At 37.7% G+C, this 17,856-nt stretch overlaps 6 protein-coding genes across 7 annotated transcripts in view; 2 read left to right on the top strand and 4 right to left on the bottom strand.

Moving 5' to 3' along the window:
* Nucleotides 1–1,156, top strand: part of LOC18017570 (homogentisate 1,2-dioxygenase) — a 2,447-nt gene extending 1,291 nt beyond the window's left edge. The window contains exons 5-9 of the mRNA XM_006401567.2: nt 2–45; nt 137–206; nt 317–471; nt 564–647; nt 754–1,156. Of these exons, the coding sequence (XP_006401630.2) occupies nt 2–45; nt 137–206; nt 317–471; nt 564–647; nt 754–984 (584 nt within the window). The 3' untranslated portion in view covers nt 985–1,156. The remainder of the gene's footprint in view (nt 1; nt 46–136; nt 207–316; nt 472–563; nt 648–753) is intronic.
* Nucleotides 974–5,386, bottom strand: LOC18017569 (endonuclease MutS2). 2 transcript variants are annotated; one of them, XM_006401566.2, is made up of 18 exons: nt 5,099–5,386; nt 4,890–5,018; nt 4,633–4,800; nt 4,452–4,535; nt 4,324–4,374; nt 4,074–4,130; nt 3,909–3,991; nt 3,638–3,761; nt 3,485–3,544; nt 3,141–3,380; nt 2,917–3,064; nt 2,702–2,829; nt 2,503–2,550; nt 2,267–2,397; nt 2,093–2,175; nt 1,829–2,003; nt 1,439–1,713; nt 974–1,352 (listed from the first exon to the last, which is right to left on the bottom strand). In XM_006401566.2, exons 1-18 carry the CDS (start codon nt 5,348–5,350, stop codon nt 1,180–1,182), a joined length of 2,409 nt encoding a protein of 802 aa, XP_006401629.1. In that variant the 5' UTR covers nt 5,351–5,386; the 3' UTR covers nt 974–1,179. The 2 variants fall into 2 exon arrangements, with proteins under 2 accessions (XP_006401629.1, XP_024011654.1); XM_024155886.1 differs by having other exon boundaries at nt 4,890–5,025; nt 5,099–5,131.
* Nucleotides 5,387–5,548: 162 nt separating this feature from the next.
* Nucleotides 5,549–6,384, bottom strand: LOC112086802 (translation initiation factor IF-2). The gene is made up of 2 exons (XM_024156662.1): nt 6,173–6,384; nt 5,549–6,058 (listed from the first exon to the last, which is right to left on the bottom strand). The coding sequence occupies exons 1-2, from the start codon at nt 6,269–6,271 to the stop codon at nt 5,726–5,728; spliced, it is 432 nt and encodes a 143-aa protein (XP_024012430.1). The 5' UTR covers nt 6,272–6,384; the 3' UTR covers nt 5,549–5,725.
* Nucleotides 6,385–6,700: 316 nt separating this feature from the next.
* Nucleotides 6,701–9,128, bottom strand: LOC18017568 (stomatin-like protein 2, mitochondrial). Its single transcript, XM_006401565.2, has 9 exons — nt 8,882–9,128; nt 8,532–8,775; nt 8,291–8,440; nt 8,010–8,067; nt 7,832–7,924; nt 7,563–7,661; nt 7,364–7,455; nt 7,092–7,151; nt 6,701–6,965 (listed from the first exon to the last, which is right to left on the bottom strand). The coding sequence occupies exons 1-9, from the start codon at nt 9,058–9,060 to the stop codon at nt 6,837–6,839; spliced, it is 1,104 nt and encodes a 367-aa protein (XP_006401628.2). The 5' UTR covers nt 9,061–9,128; the 3' UTR covers nt 6,701–6,836.
* A 694-nt stretch (nt 9,129–9,822) lies between these two features.
* LOC18017567 (stomatin-like protein 2, mitochondrial) lies at nt 9,823–12,633 on the bottom strand. Its single transcript, XM_006401564.2, has 9 exons — nt 12,342–12,633; nt 11,920–12,163; nt 11,679–11,828; nt 11,377–11,434; nt 11,202–11,294; nt 10,900–10,998; nt 10,705–10,796; nt 10,351–10,410; nt 9,823–10,224 (listed from the first exon to the last, which is right to left on the bottom strand). The coding sequence occupies exons 1-9, from the start codon at nt 12,605–12,607 to the stop codon at nt 10,084–10,086; spliced, it is 1,203 nt and encodes a 400-aa protein (XP_006401627.2). The 5' UTR covers nt 12,608–12,633; the 3' UTR covers nt 9,823–10,083.
* Nucleotides 12,634–14,134: 1,501 nt separating this feature from the next.
* LOC18017566 (vesicle-associated protein 4-1) lies at nt 14,135–16,567 on the top strand. Its single transcript, XM_006401563.2, has 7 exons — nt 14,135–14,602; nt 14,866–14,936; nt 15,387–15,468; nt 15,574–15,695; nt 15,899–15,976; nt 16,078–16,197; nt 16,284–16,567. Exons 1-7 carry the CDS (start codon nt 14,323–14,325, stop codon nt 16,344–16,346), a joined length of 816 nt encoding a protein of 271 aa, XP_006401626.1. The 5' UTR covers nt 14,135–14,322; the 3' UTR covers nt 16,347–16,567.
* The last annotated feature ends 1,289 nt before the right edge of the window (nt 16,568–17,856 follow it).

Here is a 17,856-nt window from a genome sequence, read left to right as displayed (position 1 = left end):
CCATTCAATGTGGTCGCCTGGCATGGCAACTACGTGCCTTATAAGGTGAATACAAGTTTATTGATGATGATGAGCTAAGCTCTGAAAAATATTTACACATTTTTTCTGAAGATATCATTTTCCATCTCTGTTGCAGTATGACCTGCAGAAGTTCTGTCCATACAACACTGTCCTTGTAGATCATGGGGATCCATCAATAAATACTGGTAAGATTGCTAAATCTATGCCTAACTGCTACTCTTTTGTTTTTCTACTTTTGTTATCAGTGATTGCTGATATTCAATGTAAATTGCTCTTTTGGGGGTTATACTCTCAGTTCTTACAGCACCAACGGATAAACCTGGTGTGGCTTTACTTGATTTTGTCATATTCCCTCCTCGATGGTTAGTTGCTGAGCATACTTTTCGACCTCCTTACTATCATCGTAACTGCATGAGTGAATTTATGGGCCTAATCTATGGTGCATACGAGGTAAAACTTTAAGTTCCTGCTTCTGGAAAATATTTGCTGTGATGTGTTCTTCCTCCTAGTGTAATCTTGAAGTTTTTTATCCATTTTTCCAGGCCAAAGCTGATGGATTTCTTCCTGGTGGCGCAAGTCTCCACAGTTGTATGACACCTCATGGTCCAGATACAACCACATATGAGGTATCAATCCATCTTTATGCAGCACCGATTACAAGTTTGATTTTATTTTCCTGAAAAATAGTCAAATACAGCTCAAGTCTGAAGCATTTTTGTAATGATTTTGTAGGCAACGATTGCTCGTGTAAATGCAATGGCTCCTTCAAAACTCACAGGCACAATGGCTTTCATGTTTGAATCAGCCTTGATCCCTAGAGTCTGCCATTGGGCTTTGGAGTCTCCTTTCCTCGATCACGACTACTACCAATGCTGGATTGGCCTCAAGTCCCATTTCTCGCGCTTAGGCTTGAACGAGACAAATGTTGAATCAACAGAGAAAAAGACAGGAGCTTCAGAGTAAAGAAAGCATTGTCACTCACGTGTATTGTCAATAGCCAATCTGTACAGACTTTTACCACATACTTTATAAGAACCATACAACAAGTATATATGCTATAAGTGTAGGTAATGTTTCTTCATATCACATTAGTTACATCCTTTGTACTAGAGGCTAATATACCGATGTTGATTTTAGACGCTGATGAATTTAAGAGATTCAGACCACAAGATCACTCAGTTTCACTTTCATCTTCATGATGCCTACTTGAACTAAGATCTCTTTCTTCGACTGTTCTACCTTCAAAACAGTCACTTTTTTACCAAGAGAAGAAACGAACACCGAGTCACCGACTTTAGGAAGCTTAGTATTTCCCTTTTGCGTAGCATCTTCTGTTAGCGTAGGAACATGGTTCAGTTTCAATGATCGAGAGCAGATAAAAGATATATTTCAAAAGGGCTAAAACTTATTTGGATACCAGAAATTGGTCGTCTGGCAACAACAGATGATGAACGAGTTCCTTTATCTCCATCTTTGGTCGTTTCGACTTTTTTTTGGAGTTGTGTAGCTACCTTTGACCGAGAAGATTGTGCAGCAGATGCGCGAAACTGTTGCAATGTTCTGCGAAGTGTAGAACGAGCCGTCGAACCAGCCTGAATCAGTTCTTGTCTCATCTTTACTCTTTCTCTAGTGGCATGGTCGTTAATGTTTTTTTCTGCTGTGAGTAGATTCTTATGAAGCTCTCTTGAGAGCCTAGCACCAGAAAGAGAAAAACATAAAGATAAAGCTCATAAGAACGTACAGTCTCCTGACTCTTGGGTCTTGAATCTTGTTCAATCTCTGAAACAACCATAGATTCGAATGTTACCTTATATAACGACGTGACTCGTTCAAAAGCCTTTGATATTCTTGCTTGTAATGCTCCATGTCAAGTATGACCTCATTAATCTCAGCACTTGCAGAGCCATAGAGTTCACGAGCACTGTCGATGATATCACATGGAAGCCCCAATCTCTCGGCTATGTTTATTGCATTTGAGCGACCTGACAATCATTTGAGTGAAACATATTAACTCCATTTCAGGGGTAAGTAAATAGATCACTATGAGTCTTAGATGAATCTGTAGCTAAACCTGGTACTCCCCATAAGATTTTGAAAGTGGGTTTTAAGTTCAGGTCATCAAACTCCATGCAAGCATTCTCAAAGGCGGAATTGCTACAAAAGATACAAAATAAAAAAAAGGAAACAGTTTATACTCTTTCAGACTTTGGATGATCCAAGAAAAAAGGAAGATGCAGATTAAAACCTGTATTTAAGCATCTTAAGCTCTCCATGATGTGTAGTTGCCATTGTGAGCAGAGAACCACTTTCTGCAAAAGATTCCAGTATTGCCATCCCTAATGCAGCTCCTTCAAGAGGATTTGTTCCTGCTCCAACCTGTTAATAGCACAACAATTTGAAGCAGATTCCTTCAAGTAATGGCTTTCCTACTGTATTTCGGTTTACCAAAGTTAGATGAACATGTCCCATTTTTCAACTTACTTCATCTAACAACACAAGTGATCTTCTTGTTGAATGCAAGATAATTTCCTGCAGATTAACAAATCAGAAGAAGAAAATAAGGTAATAAATATAACAAAGATAAATCTTCCAAACCGATTAATCCACCATTGCAAAGTTTTATCAAAACTGATAATATATATCTAAGCCATGTAGTGACAGCGACAGAGAAACAACTTACACTAATTTGCTTCAAATGACCAGAGAAAGTAGAAAGTGACTGCAGTAAGGATTGTTCATCACCAATGTCAGCATAAATGTTGTCAAACCAAGGTAAGCGTGCAGATTCAGATGAAAGAACATAAAGCCCTACAAAACGCATTACAATCATTTGGTGTTGTTTTGAATTCACAGAAGCAAAATAACAGAAGAAATTGTAAGTTAAATAAGGCTTACCTGATTTTGCCATCATAGCAGCGAGTCCAACTGATTTCAAGGAAATGGTTTTACCTCCTGTGTTTGGACCGGTAATAACCAAAACTCTAGTGCCCTTAGATATTTGGAAATCAGCTGGAATTGGCGGAGCTCCTGATACCGTGTCTCCCTGAAAAAATCAGCCAAGTATATATTAACTTCAGCTAAAACCCATCATCAATCTAGATGATCATTGGAGAACTTACTGTTTTATGATATTTCAGAGTCTCCCGCGTCTTTCTTATGCTTTTCTTGTGTTGGTGAAGCAATAGAGGATGATAACATCTAGGTAGATACAACAACCATTCTTTTCTAGCCTCACTTGAGAAGTTATTCTCCAGTGAGTCGTCTCCAGCAGACAAAGATCCAACTCCATCTTCAGGTGTTAAGTATATATCAGGATGTGCACCTCCATATGCCCGACTGTAAGTTGCTCGAGCGTTTATCTAGCCAAAAGAAAACACACTCTAAGATCTTCTTGTTAGAAGTTCATGCTGCTAATTTTTTTTTTAATGCAAGGAGAAATGGTTTGTTATAAAAGCATACTTACCACATCCAGTTGAATTGAGTAGCTCAACACATCCTCGATTTGATCAAGATCCAGTTGCATCTGTATTGCATGCATCAAAATGAACAAAATGGTCAACAAGCAGAAAGCAGTACAAAGGAAAACTAAATTTCCATAAAATCAATACTCAATAACCTTTTCAGTTAGCATTGCAAGAATATCTGCCTCAGCCTTTGCAACCGATGCTCGCGCACTTTGGAGTTCATCGTTCATGGAGACCGCAGCTATTGGCTCCGCAGCAGTCCCTCCACCTGAATCACTGTGACACATATTACCTTTCAACAGATAGAATTGGAAGATAAATCACAGAAAGAGAAGCATAACTTGGTCAATGATAACGAACTATTAGTCCAATAGATCACTGATAGATTGCTAAATCTAAAAGAATCTTTAAACTCAATCTTACCTGGAAAGCAGAAGATCATTAACAGAAGTCAGCTGATTCGAACTCATTTGTATACACCATCTTCCGTTGATTTCAGCCACTTGCTGGAATTTTCTTTTGAATAATCAATGGGGCAACTTTGTAAGAATGTTCTTGTTTCGCATGACATGGTAAGGGAATACTCACCATGACAGATTCTTCATTCTTTTGGCTCCTTATAATAGCCTCCAGCAGTTGATTCAACTGAACAAAAGAGACATCAGGAAGGTTTTAAACAATCTTACTTTCAAAGTTATCTTCATCAAGACATATTTATGGTAAACAAGATATGTTCTCAGAACTAAGATATCAATGAAAACTTAAAAACTAGAGTCTTTAAGATACTATTGTGACAATCTTCAACTTCATTACAGTTACAAAAGAAAACTAACTTGACCTTTCTTTCAAGCGTCCGCACTCGCTCACGTGATAGTCTCAGGGCACTGCTCTGAAAAAGCAAAGATGAGTTAACATAAGGATCGTGCCTTCTTGAGATTGTAGTCAAAGAGAGAGAAAGAACCAAACCGCGGAATCTTTGATTGTTCCATCAGCATCTATAACTTGCTCAACCAACTTGACAAACGATCTATTTATCACAGGTTGCATTATCTGTAACAAAGAGTAAGGAAGAAAAAAAAGAGAACATGAGATCACCACAATGTTGAAGTTAAAAGAGTACCGAACTTGGAGAAAAAACTGCAAATACCATTTCAGATAGAGGCATAAACCGTTTGTACCAATCTCCATCTTGCTTAATGACAGCTTTCAGACCAAGCTGCAAAGTTTCGAAGAATCGAAGAAGAGAAGCCACCTCAAGTGCTTGCTCTGCTCGCAAAGACATCCTCCTCCGAGCATGACGAATGCCCAATTCAACCTTTCACACAAATCAGTATTACATTAAAATTACAAAACAGATGATCAAAAAAGATTATTACTTTATGAATTGAGGATAGAAAAATTTACCAAGGAGATATGAATGCTGGAGAGGTCAAGACAGAAGGAACCATGTTGAAGCATTTTAATGGCGGCTTCTGTTTCATCCAAAAGCTTCAGACTTTCATCGAAAGTCTGGTCAAGAGACCAAAGCTTTTTCTGGATACTAAACAATGTCAATGTGAGTTTCAAAGCAGAGAATTTGCAGTTACAGACGATAAAATTCTTCAAAATCGAACCTTTGTAGCTTCGCGACCTAAAGAAGTCCGAGCAAAAGAAGCGACAACATCGCAGAGCTTGTCCCATTCCAACACTCTCAAGCTATCGGTTTGAGATTTTGATTTCGATCGGCAAATAAGAGTCGGAGATGAAGAAGATGAACAAGGCGAGGAAGAAGAAATTAAACTCAGATTAACACTGTTTCTGTTTCCGAAAGAGTTTCTTCGAACCACTAGGGCACAGTTGCAGAATGCAACAGATAAAGTCTGCATTTTTTTTTGTTTCCTCTTTGGTTTCAGAGAAGAATTGTGAACATAGCCAATTTCAATCAAGCCAAATTGCCAATTTCGTCATATATTTGGCACCTTATCTTGACAAATAAGATTTTCCCAAACTTCCCTATCATTTTTACAAAACAGAAATGAATTATTCTGGTTTTTTTTTTCACTCAAATCGAGCAGAAGCTATACATGAAGAAGAATCACAATGTGATAGTTATTTTGAGGAGATCACAAATCACAACAAGTCTATTGTTTCATAAGTTACATGTGGCGACATTAGCAATACAACAGTGGTGAGAAACATACAAATTACAGAAATTGTGATTATTACAACAAACTGAGATTTGAGAGAATGGAAAATGAGAATCAAAGGGTTACAAGTGGCTCTTCGTTGGTTTTGGTTTCAGTGGCTGTTGCTGCAGCCTCCTCTTGTTTTGGTGGCTCAGTCTCACCAGAAGCTTTCTCAACAACAGTTTCAACGGCAGCTTCTTGAGCTGCTTCGGTCTTAACCACCTCTGGAGCTGGCTCAGCCTCGGCAGGCTTGGCTGGCTCAGCTTCCTCAGGCTTGGCTGGCTCAGCTTCGTCAGGCTTGGCTTGCTCAGCTTCCTCAGGCTTGGCTGGCTCAGCGTCCTTCTGTGTCTCTGCTCCATCTCCAGAGGACTCTTCCTTCTTCTCTGCAACAACTTCATCTGCCTTTTCCTGTATATAGCCAGGGAAGAAGAAAAAAAAGAAAAGAATCACACATACATTAGCTCAGAAACCAAAATGCATATTATGAGAATATATCTAAGATTGTCTCTATTGATGAAAAACCTGAGCTTCGACGTTCTTGGACTCGACGACAGCGTTTTCAGTCACAGCAGAGGTTTCAATGATATCAGACTCCTTAGGTTTGCTCGCACAGCCTCCCATGGTGTTTAATGAAAGAATCGGGTTGATAACAAATAAACAAATTACAATGGGAAGAACTGTGGAGCCCCAAAAAAATGAAACTCGCCAAAGCTGTTGTTGTTCTTTTTTAGAGGCTGAGCAAATGTAGGGGAAGACAAGAATGAGATATATATAATGGGTTTGTGCGGACACACAAGACAAAGCTATTTCAGGAAAAAAAGACTAAACTTTAATGTCACCGTAGATTCTTTGAAGCTCTTCTCTGTCAACGACCTATTCAACAGGAGAACCAACCTTTTGGTCCCAAAACTGGTCACAAGCTCTTCCTCTACCTTTAGACACTCGACAATAGCAACTAAATGGAAACCCCCCCACCCAAAAAAAAATAAAAACAGAACCATAGTTGGATATTACATGTCTATTTGTTAAAGATATGGATTTTTAAAGCAATGAAGTGGAAATGAAGATGTAAAAAACAAAAAACCAACATTAAGACCAAATCTGGTGCAAAATCTCCATTCAGAAATTAGAGTTTAACGGGTAAGATAACGGTCTTTCAGAGAAGAATTGTTATAAAGAATTATTATTATTTCCTAGCCGGCTTGTTAGAAGATTCTACACCACCATTGGGGACGAGGCTTTTGTACATTGTTAAGGCTTGAGCGATCATGCTAGCCGGATTTGCAGCAGAACTCGGAAGCAGCATTGTTGTACCCTAAACAAGAAACAAAACCAATTACTTTGTTAGATAATACCAAGGAAGGGCGAGATTAGAAGGTAGATGGGATCAGATAAAAACAGTGGAATCTGGCACAGTATGTTGTGTTTCATAATTGTTTACCTCCTTAGCTACGTTGCCAAAAGCTTGAATGTATTGCTCTGCAACTCTCAAACTCGCAGCCTGCATATAATGCAACATGATAAAGCATGAGTTCCCAATTTGAAAAGACTTATGCATTGGATGCAAGTGTGACAAACCATACTACATTTGATGGATTAAGTTAGGTAGCAATAAACGAACGGTTTGTGCAAACAGAAGTAACACCCAAGTAATCAAGTTAATTCATTGAGCTCAAAACTGTGGAAATCGTGTTTTGATTCTCATATACTAACCTCCACTCCACCAGTTTCCTTGAGGGATTGAGATAACAAGGCCAGTCCTCTGGCTGTGGCTTGTGCCCTAGCTAATATTGCTTCTGCTTCACCTGGAGAGCAACAGCACAAATATATAGATAAAAAAAAATGTTGTGATGAAACAAATTGACAAGAGTGGCTTGACATCTTATTACTAGATAATGTAGTTGATACTAACCTGATGCTCGGTTGACTTGGTCCATCTTTGCAGCTTCTGATTCCAAGATTACAGAACTCTTCTTACCGTCAGCTCGATTGATATGGGCTTGACGTTCTCCTATTCAAGTCAAGTTGGTAAAAAACAGATTATGAGAAACAAATGCAAATAAACCAGAGACGTGAAGTGCGTAGCTTTGAGCCAAGAATTTGAACGAAGTGAGCAATAGCAAGTACAATGTGCAATCACAGAACATAAGTATGCAACGATAAGCCAATCCAGATTCTCACCTTCAGACTCAAGAATCTGGGCCCTCTTTTTACGTTCAGCTTCAGCTTGCATTTCCATAGCAACCCTCACTCCATTAGGAGGCATGATATCCCCTGGAACACCCATATGTTTAAAAATAGGCAAAAAAAGTGTATCCATTTAACACCATCAAAAGTGTCAACACGACTATATACTCACTTATCTCATAACGAAGGCACTCAAGACCCCAAGCTTTTGCAGCAACATTGATGGCTTCCTGCAAAAACAATCCCACCACAAAATCTTCATATGTTTGTGATCTCCAACACATAAACTCTTGTCTTACAAAAATAAACTCAGCAATGACTGAAAGAACCACAAAGCTAAACAGTCACATTAACGTCACAGACCATGACACTGAAGAATCTCCAGTTTTTCAATCAGAAACGGAACTCAAACCAAAGTTTGAACAAGAAGCAGAGAAGCAGTAGAGAACGAACCACTATTTTGACATTGAGAGCATCTCGTTCCTCAAAAGTCTTGTCAAGTGTAATCTTACCAAGCTCACTACGCATGGTAGTCTGAGCCAACTGGACAACAGCATAGATTGGATTCTCAACGCCATAAGAAGCCAGCTTAGGATTCACTGTCTGCAACAACAACAAGCTCAGATCAACGAAAAAGAACCTCAATACTTAAAAACCCAAAAATCTCAAACTTGGAGAGAAGAAGATGAGAAACCTTGACGTATAAAACACCATCGATGTGGATGCTAACGTTATCCTTGGTAATAGCAGTCTGATTCCCAATAGGAATCGCTTCCTCCTTGAGGGAATGAACATAAGCGATACGATCCACAATCGGAATAAGAAAGTGAATCCCAGGCTCCAAAGTCTTGGAGAATTTACCAAACCTCTCAATCACGCACGCCCTCTTCTCCGGCACAATCCGGATTCCCCAGTTAATCGGACGCCTGATTTTGTATCTACAATAATCACCAAAAACCAATCAAGCCTAAGATTCCTTCTCAAGTCCAAATATCTTTGACTAATCGTTCGAATTTCACGGAGCGTATACGAAACACTAATTACCGGCGGTAATCAGCGGGAGAGCTGAAGTGGCGGACAGGGGCGGTGGTGACGGTGGCGGTGGCGCCGGAGAGTTGCGGAGACTGGAGAAGTGCTGGAGATTGACGGAGGTAGCGGAGGGAACTTGCGGCGGTGTTAGCGACGGATCTTGAACGGATGATTTGGTTCATCTTGTGTCGCATTGGGGAAGAAAACCCAAACAAAAATCCCTCTTAAATCTTTTTGCTTCTTTTTGGTTTTGATTTGAATCATTTCTCTTTCGTCAAGCTCTGTTTGTTATATACGCATGGATACTTGGAGAAGTGGGAAAAACAAAAACAACTTTTTTTTTAACTTGTGGGATTATCACGAGTATTGGCTTGTAGCCGAAGCAAGAATAAACGAATGCTTTCTTATTTTTCACTTTATTATTTTTCACCCTTGTTTTACGCCATTTGTTGATCTAAGATTTTAATATTTTTCTCCTTTATTAAACTAGAGAGACGTTTTTTTGGATGTCAAAAAAAAAAAAAAAAAAAAACTAGAGAGACGTTTTATAAGATCTTGCAACTAACATACTAAATTTTGAATATGAATTAAAAATAGAAAACAATATGATAATATTTCACGAATGAATTAATAAGTTGCCTTATAATTTTCATTTACTTTTGGGTACTAAAAGTGCTGAAATGTGAAATTCACAGCCTTTTACCAACCAAATGAAACATAACGACCACTCACCAATTTAATTCCGTTGCACAAAGTGCCAAACCCAAAAATAGCACTTTGAGGATAGCCTAAAAACACATTAACAAACCTTATTGTCCAAACCCAAAACTGCTCGCAACCTCTTCACAGTGCCATTAGACTATCAACAATAGCAACCATAACATTGATCTAAAAAAATCATTAGCAACCAATTAGAAAAACAAAACAAACAAACAAAACACAGAACTGGAGTTTGATATTGAATTAATGATATCAGAGAATAAAAGCCAATATTAAGATCAAATCTGGTTGTGCAAAACCCTTTTCTACTTGAGATTAGAGTTTAGATCTGTTTTCTACTAGGCAAAACCACTATAATAAGGTAAGATAACTGTCTTTCGTATGGGGGAAAAAGAAAGCTAAATTTTGGTTTATGATCTTTCCTAGGTCAAAAGAATAAATCTTCCTAGTTCAGCTACCAAAGCTTGCTTCTAGGTGCAATGCAGGAGAGTGAAAGTTTAAGCTTCCGTAACCACGTTGTCAGAGGATGAGTTTGGCTGGAGACCTCCATTGGGGACGAGGCTTTTGTACATTGTTAAAGCTTGAGCGATCATGTTAGCAGGATTTGCAGCAGAACTTGGAAGCAGCATTGTTGTACCCTAACAAGAAGACAATATTACTCTATTAGATTAATACCAAGGGATGAGAAGATTAGAAAGTAGATGAGATCAGATAAACCAGTGGAATCTGGTACAGTATGTTGTGTTTCATAATTATTTGTTTACCTCCTTAGCAATGTTGCCAAACGCTTGAATGTATTGCTCCGCAACTCTCAAACTGGCAGCCTGCATATTGCATTACGATAAAGCATGAGTTCCCAATTCGGAAAGCATAACAAGTAAACTTTAAACTCAATCTCTATTTATAATCTACAAGAAAATCATTTATGGGAAAAACGGTTCAGAAAACTTCATGCATTAGCTAGTGATATAGAAACTACATTTGAAAGATTAAGTAGTGATAAATAACAGAAAATTTTGTGCAAAAAGTTGTATTAGCACCAAAGTAATCAATTAAGTTCAAAAATTATGGAAATCATGCATAGATAGAAACCGTTATGCTTGATCTCATGTACTAACCTCCACTCCACCAGTTTCATTGAGGGATTGAGATAACATGGCCAGTCCCCTGGCTGTGGCTTGTGCTCTAGCTAATATTGCTTCTGCTTCACCTGAAGAGCAACATCACAAATAAATAAATAAATTTAAAAATGATAGAAACAATTTGACGAATGGTTTGACATCTTATTACTAAATACTGTAGTTAATACTAACCCGATGCTCGATTGACTTGGTCCATCCTTGCAGCTTCTGATTCCAAGATTACAGAACTTTTCTTACCATCAGCGATATTGATATGGGCTTGGCGCTCTCCTATTCAAGTCAAGTTGGTAAAACAGATTATGAGACACAAATCACGAAGTGTCTTTACTATGTTTCCAAATGCAGATAAACCAAACAGGAAAGTAGGTAGCTTTTAGCCAAGAATTTGAATGAAATGAGCCGTAGCAAGCACACTGGTCAATCATAGAAACCCTCACTCCATTAGGAGGCATGATAAGCCAATGCAGATTTACCTTCAGACTCGAGAATCTGGGCTCTCTTTCTACGTTCAGCTTCAGCTTGCATTTCCATAGCAACCCTCACTCCATTAGGAGGCATGATATCCTCTGGAAACACATGTATTTAGAAATAGGCAAATAAGATATCGAGCTAACGCCACTAAAAGAGTCAAACAGAGAAATTACTCACTTATCTCATAACGAAGGCACTCAAGACCCCAATCTTTGGCAGCAACATTGATGGCTTCCTGCAAGAATGATTCCATCTCAAAACATGAACTCTTATCTTACAATAGTAAACTCAAACTCATATCCAACAATGTCGAAATGAACAACACATCATAACAATCTCAACCCACTACCAGTAACATCACTGACCATGACACTGAAACTAAAGAATCCCCAGTTTTCAGCTAGAAACGGAGCTCAAGTACATCAAAGGAAAACAAACAAAAAAATGGAACAAGAACAAAGAGGCATTAGAGAACGAACCACTATCTTCTCATTGAGAGTATCTCGTTCCTCAAAAGTCTTGTCAAGTGTAATCTTACCGAGCTCACTACGCATTGTAGTCTGAGCCAACTGTACAACAGCATAGATTGGATTCTCAACGCCATAAGAAGCTAGCTTAGGATCCACAATCTGCAACAAGCTCATAACATAGACACAAGGATCAGCTTAAAACTCAAAAAAACAAAAAAATGTCTCAAACTTGGGAAAGAAGATGAGAAACCTTGACGTATAGAACACCATCGATGTGGATGCTAACGTTATCCTTGGTAATAGCAGTCTGATTCCCAATAGGAATCGCTTCCTCCTTGAGGGAATGAACATAAGCGATACGATCAACACCAGGAACAAGGAAGTGAATCCCCGGCGGCAAAGTCTTTACGTATTTACCAAACCGCTCAATCACGCACGCCTTCTTCTCCGGCACAATCCGGATTCCCCAGTTCGTCGGCGGCTCAATTTGGTAGCTACGGCAAACAAATTCAACCAATCAACCCTAAGATTCCTCACCAAATCCCTAGATTCTCATTCAAATTCAACTAATCAATCCTAACTAGTGAAAAATTTCACTAAATGCGTGGATTCTCGTTCAAATTCCACACGGCGTCTACGAAATCCTAAGCTTAAGAGAGAGAAGGAAAAAACCTGTTGAAATTATGACCGGGAGAGCTGCTGTAACGGCGGACGATGGCGGTGGCGCCGGAGAATAGTGGTGTCTGACGAGGGACGGGAGAGTGAAGTCTGTTGAGCGTACGCGCGGGAGTGCTGAACTGGCGGCGGACGGTGGTGGAGGTGGAGGTGGCGGTGGCTCCGGCGAATAGAAGAGGCAGAGCTGCGTAAAGTGGACGGATGTAGTTGAGGGACAAAAATGCGGTGTTACCGGCGGATCTTCCACAGGCGATTTGGTTCATCTTTGTTAGCTGTGATTGGAGAAGACAACAAAAAAAGATCTAAAACCCTCTTAAAACCTTTTTTTTATATTTTAAATCTTTTCTTTTTTATTTGCCGGGCCATGCGAGGGATCTATATATACTCTTGATTATTTTCTTTTTTAATAAAGGATACTCAGCAAGACTTGGAGAAGTGGCAAATAAAAAGGAAGATTTCAGACATCGTTTAGTAACTTGCCAAATTCTATGAAATAGGTTCTCTGAATATTATTAAAATATTATTGAAATGAAAGTAGGTATTTCATACATCATATTTATCAGAATATGACCGACTATAACCATTAACCGAACTAAGGAAAAAATATATATCAATGGAGGTTTAGTCACGTAATTTGAATAATTTGGAAACCAATAAAGTACAACTTCTTATAAACTCTCAGTTTCCATTTCCCAGAAATTACTTCATGCAACTTTCTTTCTTGTTCCAGTCTTTCAAGCAATGTATATCTGTATATGCAATAAAGTACGTACCAGAATCTGATGCATTGTAATTTTGTCTCATCTTTTATGAAATTCATTCATTCTAGGCTTTTTTTACAGCTCGTTCAGGTCTATATAATAAGATTATATAACATACTAAATTTTGTATATGAAATTAAAATATAAATTGCGTAAAATCATATGACAAGATTAAATGAATAGATAAAAGTACAAAAACTAAACACATACAAATTAAGAATCCCATTAATACCACTTTTTGAACTTTTCATCAATACCACTTTCATGAAAATTTCTTCGTCCACAAATGAGTTTAATCAAGTGATGTAAATATGTAATACATAAACAAATATATACTTATTATATAATGTATATTGAATTACATTTGGAAGGATCTATTATCATTTTAATCAAAACAATCTACTGTATACTCTGTTTTAAAATTTCAGTTTTTGTTTGGATCCCCTAGCGTAAATGGCGTTGCTACTTCTATTAAAAAAACTTTGAACACACGAGTTCAACAAAATCTCGCGGTAAAAGGTGAGAAAAAAAAATTGAATTGTTTAGGTGTCAAAACATTCATATGTACCGACTTTTACTACTCGATCTTTAAACATAGAAATTAGCAGTAGTCTGTAGAAGATTATCGAATAGGTCTTTAATAAAAAAAAAGATTATGGAATAGGTAGGTCAATAAACTAGTCAGAAACATAAATGCGTACTAATTTCAGATACCAAAAATACTCTGGGTATTAAAATGCAAATAAAAATAGTGGTTACCAACCAAATATACAACGCAACGAATGAAAATTAATTCACAACAACCATAGACATTGACTGATTTTCAATTCCTTTGTATAAATGCCAAACCCAAAAACAGCCCTTTGGTGGAAAAAATTTTGTTTTGTCAAAACTCGTTTTCACACCTAACATTTTCACGGACTTCACTGAAACTTATAAACTTTACGAGTACAAAATATAATAAAAATCATCTGAAATCCGAATTTAGAGTTTTAAAAACTCGTGACTCGCGCAGACGCACGCAGGCGTAACAAAAAAAAGCCAAGACAAAACGCCATTTTTTCTTTTTGTCCATTCTTCTTCCTTCCTCTTCTGAAAATTGAAATTTCACAACACTTTGTCTCTCTTCCTAGACTCAAGACCTAGAGAGAGAGAGTGAAATATTACTCGGAGGCTGAAGTTGATTCTCCGGTCATCGGAAGATTGGTTGATTAACGATGGCGATATCTGACCGTCAGAATCGGAGTGCGGATCGTCAGAAGCTCTTCAGGCTATGCCCGTTTTGGCAGAGGAGAAACACCACCTCCTCTTCTCCGTCCTCAACGCAGAACCCAAGCCAAAATTACCGTAGCAGCCGCCGTGGACATCGGAATAATACGGATGTCTCCGGCGTTCCCAAGCCGTCCTCCGCCTTGACTGTCTCTTCCGTCGCGAAATCACTTCTTCCGGCTCGCCGTCGTCTCCGGCTAGATCCTTCCAGCTATCTTTATTTCCCTTGTACGGCTTCTTCTTTTAGTTCGATTTCGTCTGAATTTCTTCAAATGGTTTCATTTCTCTGAAATTGATTTGAGTTTGGTTCTGAGTGTTTTTGTATTTAGAGATTGAACATACGGATTTGCGAATTGAAAACGTAATCAAGATTTTTTTTTGTGCCATGATTGCTCTTATTTCGAGATCAGCAGGCAGTGAGATTGTTTCCCTTTCTTGACATTGATTCCATTTTTTTAGAACGGAATTAGAATTGTGGTTTGTGTTTTCAGATGAACCTGGTAAACAAGTGCGAAGCGCAACCAAGCTTAAAAACACTAGCAAATCTCATACTGCATTTAAGGTAACCGAGTTTTATGTATCAGTGACATCAACTTTGATCTTGATTCTCCATTTGATACTTTTTTCTGGGGAACAAGCTAAGCAACTGTGTGGTTATAGCAAAGCAGTTGACTTCCTGTTGACTTGTTTTAGTCTACTTTGTAGTTGAGATGATAAAGCTCAAGCAACTATGTGATTATAGCAGAGAAGTTGACTTTCTGTTGACTTGTTTTAGTCTACTCTGTAGTTAAGATGATACGGTTTAAGCAACTATGTGATTATAGCAGAGAAGTTGAATTTCTGTTGACTTGTTTTAGTCTACTTTGTAATTAAGATGGTACAGTTCAAGCAACTATGTGATTATATCAGAGAAGTTGACTTTCTGTTGACTTGTATTAGTCTACTTTGTAATTAAGATGATACAGTTGTGGTGCTTTTCATCTAATAAGTCACTATGTCTCCTCTTGTTTAGTTCCAAACAACTGCACCAAAGAGTTGTTACATGCGTCCCCCTGGTGGAGTTTTGGCTCCAGGAGAGAGCGTCTTTGCAACTGGTAAATGAGATTTGTGGAAATCAAAATGTCTTCTTTGGTTTGTTTTCTCCAACTAGTTTACATTACAGCCTGTGATCATTGCTTCTTGTAAACGTTCAAATGCAGTGTTCAAGTTCGTGGAACACCCAGAGAACAACGAGAAACAGAAGTTAAACCAGAAGAGCAAGGTTAAGTTTAAGATTATGAGCCTGAAAGTGAAACCGGGAGTAGAGTATGTGCCCGAATTGGTGCGTTTATTCGCTCCTTTCTAACTCTATCGGTTTATTCAGAAGTCCATTCGTTGAAAGCAATCTTTATTCAATCAGTAGTCACATAACTCATATAGGATAATGCAATGCCATTGGTATAGGTTGTCAAACTAAAGCCATATATCTGTGTCTTAGAGAGTTTAAGACATAAGATTCATTATTTGCTGGTGTTTATCGTGCAGTTTGATGAGCAAAAGGATCAAGTAACAGTAGAGAGGGTTCTTCGGGTCATTTTTCTTGATGCAGACCGCCCAAGTGCTGTAAGCTTTAAGTAGAATTTCATGCTGATTAGACCACATATGCTATAAACAAAATTTTAGATTGAACCTTACAACAAGGAGGATTACGATCTTATGATCAGGCACTAGAGAAACTGAAACGTCAAGTGGATGAGGCTGAAGCTGCAGTTGAAGAAAGAAAGAAGCCTCCACCAGAGACAGGGCCTCGCGTGGTCGGGGAGGGTCTTGTTATCGATGAATGGGTAACTTATTGTTCTTTTGTTCACTTTCTTTCTCCCGTGGATTCGATTTTTTTTTAATCAACCAAATTATGTTTGTAATCTATCAGAAGGAGAGAAGAGAGAAGTATCTTGCTCGACAACAAGTCGAAGCCATAGATTCTTCGTCCTGAAAAACAGAGAGAAACGTGGATTTGTTATAGCGGAGGTAAAAGACGCTCTTATTTCCTTCGTCTTATGCAGCTGTACATAATTAATCATCCGTTAATTATGTGTTTATTATCTATCTCTAGACGATTACTTTGTGGTTCTTGTATGTCTGTTTGTTGTGTGATCCTGCCGGTTTTACTCTTCCATCAAATTTTGTTTCGGTTTATCAAATTCCGTGTTAGAATCGAACCAATGTTAGTTCATTTTTATGCTTTGGATTGTGCTTATGTACCTTTTTTTTCCCCCCAAGCTCAATTGGAAGCAACCAAAGTGAAGAAGACCACTACTGATTCTTTTGTATATTTTTCTCCACTTAGATTCAACAAGTGACATATTTTGTTATCCATTTCTCAATATATAAATGACTCAAAATTATGTATAACAGAAATTACACATCCACCATCTGGACCAAACTGATTTTGAAGTCAAATAATTATACGAAATTGATTTTGACTTGGAAAAGAAAGTTAAATAATTACTAAAATTCATGATAATTCTTATTTTATTCATGATATACACGTTTCTTACTAAAGAAAAAAACGATCCGTTTCCAATATTAGTTATCTTATGGAATATGAATGATGGTTTTGTGGACGCTAAGTTTCCCAAAGACGCGTGATCAAATTTGTTTGGAACATTTCCCAAACTAAGTACAGGTCTGTCTTTGATGATAGGCTATAATGTTTGGTCTCCTTTTTTGTTTCCTGGTTAATAAATAGTTTTAGATTTCATGTTTTTCTTCTACCAGACTTTAAGGTCCGCACGAGTGACCTTTAAAAGACCGTGCTACCCAACCACAACCACAAAAGTGCCCATCTACTAATAAAGTTCTATAGTTGTATCTTTAAAAACATTCAACTAGCCCTCTAATAACGTTCTATATTTGCTACTTTGCTCCTTGCATTTTCAAAACTATGATACTCCTTGCTGGTCAAAAGAATTATTGGACTAGTTGATTGGTTTCAAGATACAACTATAGAACTTTAATACAATTTCAACGTTCGGTTAAGCGGTTTCGAGTGGTTCTGGGTGATCCGGTCTTTCATTCTTCTTATTGTAATGATATAAATAAAAAACAAAGCCTGGTTTCATCAATACGATAATACTAACAAGAAAATAATATTAATTAGGGAGGATTGCTATTGTACCTTTAAAATAGCTGAAATTAGTATAACAATCTTACATTCTCGAAATTAGCAGAATAACTTTCCTTTTAAAAAAAACCCGATTTTACTATTAAGAAGCTTTGGTGAGAAAAAACGTATTTACAAAAATGTCATTATTAAATTATTTCCACGTCAGCCGATAAATTGGACTACCGAGAAATAAATCTATCAATATGAATGGTAGACTTATATGTTTTGGTAGATTTTTAAAAATGTCGATAAACATAATAAAAGTTGGTAGACTTAATATTCCGAAAAATAGATTTGTTTAGATGTTGATAGACTTATAGTGATAGATTTAGTTTTC

This window comes from Eutrema salsugineum, unplaced genomic scaffold (genome assembly GCF_000478725.1).
Source record: "Eutrema salsugineum unplaced genomic scaffold, Eutsalg1_0 scaffold_2, whole genome shotgun sequence".
Taxonomy (NCBI): domain Eukaryota; kingdom Viridiplantae; phylum Streptophyta; class Magnoliopsida; order Brassicales; family Brassicaceae; genus Eutrema; species Eutrema salsugineum.
The sequence above is the reverse complement of the archived record's forward strand: the minus strand, read 5'-3'. Positions and strand labels throughout refer to the sequence as shown.